Source organism: Danio aesculapii, chromosome 22 (genome assembly GCF_903798145.1).
Source record: "Danio aesculapii chromosome 22, fDanAes4.1, whole genome shotgun sequence".
NCBI classification, from domain to species: Eukaryota; Metazoa; Chordata; class Actinopteri; order Cypriniformes; family Danionidae; genus Danio; species Danio aesculapii.
Genome location: NC_079456.1, coordinates 33378847 through 33386346, shown reverse-complemented (window position 1 = coordinate 33386346; position 7500 = coordinate 33378847). Strand labels below are relative to the sequence as shown.

At 30.7% G+C, this 7500-nt stretch overlaps 1 protein-coding gene across 2 annotated transcripts in view; it reads left to right on the top strand.

The window, feature by feature from the left end:
• The first annotated feature begins 722 nt into the window (after positions 1–722).
• wwtr1 (WW domain containing transcription regulator 1) overlaps positions 723–7500 on the top strand; it is an 87312-nt gene continuing 80534 nt past the window's right edge. For both annotated transcript variants that reach the window (XM_056448370.1, XM_056448369.1), the window contains exon 1: positions 723–1389. In XM_056448370.1, the coding sequence (XP_056304345.1) occupies positions 989–1389 (401 nt within the window). In that variant the 5' untranslated portion in view covers positions 723–988. The remainder of the gene's footprint in view (positions 1390–7500) is intronic.

The window sequence follows — 7500 nt, the reverse complement described above, 5'->3', positions numbered from 1 at the left end:
ACATTTCTAAACATAATAGTTTTAATAACTCATTTCAAAAACTGATTTTTTTTTATCTTTGCCATGATGACAGTAAATAATATTTGACTAGATATTTTACAAGACACTTCTATACAGCTTAAAGTGACATTTAAAAGCTTAACTAGGTTAATTAGGTTAACTAGGCAGGTTAGGGTAATTAGGAAAGTTATTGTATAACGATGGTTTGTTCTATAGATTATCAAAAAAATATTGCTTAAAGGGGCTAACAATTATGACCTTAAAATGGTTAATAATAAATTTAATACAGCTTTTATTCTACCCGAAATAAAGCAAATAAGACTTTCTCCAGAAGAAAAAATATTATCAGACATACTGTGAAAATTTCCTTGCTCTATTAAACATCATTTGGGAAATAATTTGGGAAATAAGAAAAAAAATTCAAAAGGGGGCTAATAATTCTATACATATATATATATATATATATATATATGTGTGTGTGTGTGTATTTTAGTAGTATGGTAGTTCAAGAACAATTTTAAATCGCAAACTAGATATAATTTACTACAATAAAATGTTTATATATGTGATATAATCTGAACACCAGCAACATTCGCAATGCTGAACATCCATTGTTGTGCTTTGTTTATGAACGTATATAACTGGCTCATTGAATATTCATGAGGGGCTGGAGACGTGATTGAATATTCATGAGCGGACAGACAGACAGACAGACAGACACAGGAGCCGCTCAGACTGAGAGAGAGAGAGAGAAAAGCTTGAGTTTACAAACTTTCAGAAACTCCGCGATCGGACGCAGGAGGAACAAAAAACTCTCCAAACTCCACGCGGGACAACATGACAAACGCCTTTCTTGCTTTATGACAACTTTTCGACGACTTTCAAACACTTTTCAACTCGGCTGAAACTACTTAAGCACGAAAAACAGGAAAAGTTCCTACAGGATTTTTTTTTCCATCGGCCATTTTAATCGAAGTTTGTTTTGACCATGAGCGGTAATCCTCTCCAGCCGATACCGGGCCACCAGGTGATCCATGTCGCCAAAGACCTGGACACGGATCTAGAGGCTCTTTTTAACTCTGTCATGAACCCGAAACCGAGCTCCTGGAGGAACAAGGATATGCCGCAGTCTTTCTTCCAGGAGCCGGACTCGGGCTCCCACTCCCGGCAGTCCAGCGCGGACTCCGGTTCGCTCCCGCCGAGGGTCCACTTTCGCTCGCGCTCCTCCCCAGCGTCCCTGCAGTTGCCGGCGGGCTCCGTAAGCGGCCCGAGCCCCGGGAGACTCCACTCCCACACTCGGCACCAGTCCTGCGATGTGGCCGAGGAACTGCCGCTGCCCCCGGGGTGGGAGATGGCCTTCACCCCCAACGGCCAGAAGTACTTTCTCAAGTAAGAGTTCGTTATTACTGGACATTCCTGCACTGTTTAGTTCACATTAACCTGCCCGTAAACCAATTACTGGAGTACATACAGTGGGGGAAATGAGTATTGAACACGGTCATGTTTTGATTTCCTGGGAATAATATTCCTAAAGGAGCTGTTGACATGGAATTGAACCAGTTTTTGGTTAAAACCAAAACAATACAAACATCAAAACAAACAAAAATGAGTTCTGTGTAATAACAATGGAATGACACAAGGAGAAAGTGCTGAACTACTGAAATGTATTTAATACATAAAAGTCTTTTTTTTGGTGCTGGCAGCTTAAAGATGCCTCTAATATGGAGAATGAAGTCAAATGCATTGCTCAGGTGTGAGCTTTTTCACAGACTTCAACAGAGTGTCAAAAACTTTGTAGTTCTGTGGGTCTCGTCTATCAAATCTGAGGTTTATCTTGTATTCTCGATTAGATTCAGGTCAGGTGATTGGCTGGGCCAGCCTCTACAGCTTTATTTTCTTTCTCTGAAAGCATTTGAGAGTTTCCTCGGCTGTGTTTTGGCTCATTGTCTAGCTGAAATGTCCACCCTGGGTTCATCTTCATCCTCCTGCTAATGTAGATGTTGGACTGAAGCAGCTGATGATATTCATTTACACTGAGGAAGGGCAGAGGGTTGCTGAAGAACTACTGAGAGATTTCAGCTGCTGTCTGGGCTTTCCATGTCCTTTCTACACCTTCCTTTCTTCATGTGTTCAATACTTTTCCCTGTGCCATTTCATTTCATTACACAGAACATCATTTGTAGACTAACAGGTTTTGTTTTCTTTGCATATATGGACTTCTTTGCTTGTTACCAACATCCGGTGAAAATTTCAAGTCAACAGCACCTTTAGAAATATGTTTTCTAAGAAAAATGGTAACATGTTCAATACTTTTTTTCCACTCTGTACACTGTAAAAAATGCTGGGTGTTATTATATTATATTATATTATATTATTTTATATTATATTATATTATATTATATTATATTATATTATATTATATTATATTATATTATATTATATTATATTATATTATATTATTCATCTTCACCCCAATGGCCAGAAGTACTTTCTCAAGTAAGAGTTGGTTATTGCTGGACATTGCTGCACATAGTTTACATTAACTCTGCCATAAACCAGTTACTGTAGTACATACAGACGCGTTTACTTTCTCGCCTACCGGGTTTGTTTATAAATCTGCTTTATTTATATGCTAACAAATGGGGAGAAACGTAAACATAAGTGAATAATGAACAATACTTACTGTTTTATATCATGTTATATTATATTATATTATATTATATTATATTATATTATATCATGTTATATTATATTATATTATATTATATTATATTATATTATATTATATTATATTATATTATATCATGTTATATTATATTATATTATATCATGTTATATTATATTATATTATATTATATTATAATACTATTATTATACTATTATAATTATATTGTAATTACTACTATAATAAATTTTATTTATTATTTTCTTTGCTTTACTTGCTGAAAAAAAACCTAAATGGAATCTATATAATAATGCTTTTATGTATTTAATATTTCTAATTAAAATGTTAATGGTTCTTATGGAAACTTTATGATCACACTTTACAATAAGGCTCCATTATTTAGTTAATTTATTTACATGAACTAATAATGAACAATACTTGTAGAGCATTTATTAATCATAGTTAATACATTACTAAAGTCCTAATTCATGCTTGTCAGCATTAGTTAGTACACTTTTAGTTAACATTAATGGTCTCTGCTGGAACTTTCTTGCCTGCCATTTTAAAATATAGCTGTTTTCATGGTTAGAATTGAATGTTTTAATGGTTTTGATGTTATTTGCATTGGAAACTATTAGCAGTTTTGTGGTATTTCCTGTTGTTTTGTTGGTTTTGTGTACTTTTTGTATTTTAAAACAACAACAAATTGTGTTTGACTGTATGATCAGTGTTTCTGATGAACAAAAGAGCATTTTACCGATTAATTCAGTATTGACTGAAAGGGCATTGATTGATTGAACATTCGTGAGCTTTTTTTTTTACTTCATTTACTTCAAGTACCTGAGTTTATTTGCATACAAGTTTTATTTTAAAAGACAAATTTTTTTTGCGGACTACATGATCAACAAAAGCGTATGTTATGTATAAATAGGATGCATATAAAATGCTAAGTACATATAAAATGCTAATTACAATCTAACTAATAATAAATTATTTATTTTTTAGTCTGGTAATTCAAGTACAAATTTAAAGTTTAATTTTACAAAATAAACCAACAACTATGTACTGTGGACTATATGATCTGTTGAATGAACTGTTGTTTTACTGACTAATTCAGTATTGATGATAAGGGGTTAAATTGAATATTCATGAGCTTCATTAACTTCATATATTCCAAGTACTGAAGCTTATTTTTTAGTATATTAATTTATTTTTTGCTTAGTTACGATGCAACTGATATGTAATACTAATATTAGTTACATTTTAGTTACATTTTACAAATAATACTAACTGTTTATTGACAAAAAATAATTTTACTGATTAATTCAGTATTGATGATAAGGACTTTGATTGATTGATTGAATATTCATGAGCTTCATTTACCTTATGTATTCCAAGTACTCAAGTTTATTTTTTTTAAATCTATGCATTTATTTTTTTGCTAATTTTCTTTGTCTTATTTAATAACAATAATAATAATAACAGTAATAATAATAATAATAATAATAATAATAATAATAATAACAGTAATAATAATAATAATAATAATAATAATAATAACAGTAATAATAATAATAATAACAGTAATAATAATAATAATAATAATAATAATAATAATAATAACAGTAATAATAATAATAATAATAATAATAATAATAATAATAACAGTAATAATAATAACAATAACAGTAATAATAATAATATTTTTAAAATTTGTAGTTCTATAGTATCGTAATTCATGCGTGAATTTAAATCGTTACATTTTAGTACTGTTTATGAACAAAAGTGATTTTACTGATTAATTGAAAATTGATGATGAGGGCTTTGATTGATTGAATATTCATGAGCGTCATTTACCTCATGCATTTCAAGTAATGTATTAATTTGCCTGTTTGTCTATAGTCATCAGGTTTTTTGAGGGCAAAAATAAGGGCTGTGATCTCCAATCTGGTTTGTGATCTGAATCAGTGCCTGTTCACACTGATGAAATCTCCGCAGTCACGTTTCAGGTTTAGTTTTGACCTCTGAACAGACTGCAGCTGAAGGCGTGGGTAGGAAACGCACAGAAAGAGTATCTGGGTGTGGATCTGAAAGACAAAAACACTCGGTCTTGCTGGCTGTCATGTGCGACACATGTTTGGCATGATCAAGGCTCTCTCTCACCTTGATAAGGATGTGTTTAGCATATCTGAGTTCAGCTATCTGCAGTGTGTCTGAATGTAAATGTGTGTGTTTTGACTTGCGTCTCTTGAGGAATGAGACAGCTATTCTTCTGTGGCCCCGGGGACTCTCTGCTTATCTGATTCAGTAGGGCTGATTAGTCTGTGATCACCTCGGTGGGACGTCCACTGTGGGTCAGTAACTCATATTAACTCTGCGGGGTCGCTGTTTGGAAAAACTCTACATTCGAATGCTTTAATGCCTCTGATTTGCTGACAAAAGAGACCACGTCAGTTCTCACATATGTGTTAAATCTACACTGTAAAACAACGGATTAGTTGACTTTACTTTAAAAAGTGAGTAAACCTGCTGCTTTTAAATGGATTAGTTGAATTTATTTTTAAAAAGGCTGTAAACAAGTTGCTTTTAAAGCAATTAGTTGACTTTACTTTAAAAATTTAGTGAACAAGTTGCCTTAAAAATGAAAAGTTGACCCAATGTAACTTGGAATTGTCAAATTGACTTAACTTATATATATATTTTTTATTTACTTATTACTTATTAATTTGAGGCAACAGGTTTACTTACTTTTTAAGTAAAGTCAACTAATTGCATTAAAAGCAACAGGTTTACTCACTTTTTATATGTAAAGTCAACTAATTGCCTCAAAAGCAACAGGTTTACAAATTTTTTATAAGGCAACTAATCGCTTTAAAATCAACAAGTTTACTCAGATTTTAAAGTCAACTAATTGCTTTAAAAGCAACAATTTTACTCACCTTTTATAAGTAAAGTCAACTAATCGCTTTAAAAGCAACAATTTTACTCACCTTTTATAAGTAAAGTCAACTAATCTCTTTAAAAGCAACAATTTTACTCACCTTTTATAAGTAAAGTCAACTAATCACTTTAAAAGCAACAGGTTTACTCACTTTTAATAAGTCAACTAATCGCTTTAAAATCAACAAGTTTACTCAGATTTTAAAGTAAAGTCAACTAATCGCTTTAAAAGCAACAATTTTACTCACCTTTTATAAGTAAAGTCAACTAATCACTTTAAAAGCAACAGGTTTACTCACTTTTTATAAGTCAACTAATCGCTTTAAAATCAACAAGTTTACTCAGATTTTAAAGTAAAGTCAACTAATCGCTTTAAAAGCAACAGGTTTACTCACTTTTTATAAGTAAAGTCAACTAATCGCTTTAAAATCAACAAGTTTAAGCAGATTTTAAAGTAAAGTCAACTAATCGCTTTAAAAGCAACAGGTTTACTCACTTATTATAAATAGTCAACTAATCACTTTAAAAGCAACAAGTTTACTCACTTTTTATAAGTAAAGTCAACTAATCACTTTAAAAGCAACAAGTTTACTCACTTTTTATAAGTAAAGTCAACTAATCGCTTTAAAATCAACAAGTTTAAGCAGATTTTAAAGTAAAGTCAACTAATCGCTTTAAAAGCAACAGGTTTACTCACTTATTATAAATAGTCAACTAATCACTTTAAAAGCAACAAGTTTACTCACTTTTTATAAGTAAAGTCAACTAATCACTTTAAAAGCAACAAGTTTACTCACTTTTTATAAGTAAAGCCAACTAATCGCTTTAAAAGCCACAGGTTTACTCACTTGTTAAGTAAAGTCAACTAATCGATTTAAAAGCAGCAGGTTTACTCTCTTTTTATAAGTAAAGTCAACTAATCACTTTAAAAGCAACAAGTTTACTCACTTTTTATAAATAAAGTCAACTAATCACTTTAAAAGCAACAGGTTTACTCACTTTTTATAAATAAAGTCAACTAATCACTTTAAAAGCAACAGGTTTACTTATTTTTAATAAGTAAAGTCAACTAATCGCTTTAAAAGCAACAGGTTTACTTATTTTTAATAAGTAAAGTCAACTAATCGCTTTAAAAGCAACAGGTTTACTTATTTTTAATAAGTAAAGTCAACTAATCGCTTTAAAAGCAACAGGTTTACTTATTATTAATAAGTAAAGTCAACTAATCGCTTTAAAAGCAACAGGTTTACTTATTTTTAATAAGTAAAGTCAACTAATCGCTTTAAAAGCAACAAGTTTACTTATTATTAATAAGTAAAGTCAACTAATCGCTTATAAAGCAACAGGTTTACTTATTTTTAATAAGTAAAGTCAACTAATCACTTTAAAAGCAACAATTTTACCCACTTTTTAAAGTAAAGTCAACTAATCACTTTAAAATCATCAAGTTTACGCAGATTTTAAAGTAAAGTCAACTAATCACTTTAATAGCAACAGGTTTACTCACTTTTTATTAGTAATGTCAACTAATCACTTTAAAAGCAATAGGTTTACTCACTTTTTATAAGTAAAGCCAACTAATCGCTTTAATAGCCACAGGTTTACTCACTTGTTAAGTAAAGTCAACTAATCGATTTAAAAGCAGCAGGTTTACTCTCTTTTTAAAAGTAAAGTCAACTAATCACTTTAAAATCAACAATTTTACTCACTTATTACTTACAAATGTGTGACAAAAATTGAAAATTTTTATAATTAAACATCACATATTGAGATGTAAGAAAAAATATTTAAAAAAATCCACATATTTCAGAAAAAAATTTCTTCAAACATTTTGATGATTAAAAAAACATTATTTGTCGTTTCACGCCAGTTTCTTGTAGATGCTTTGATCATCT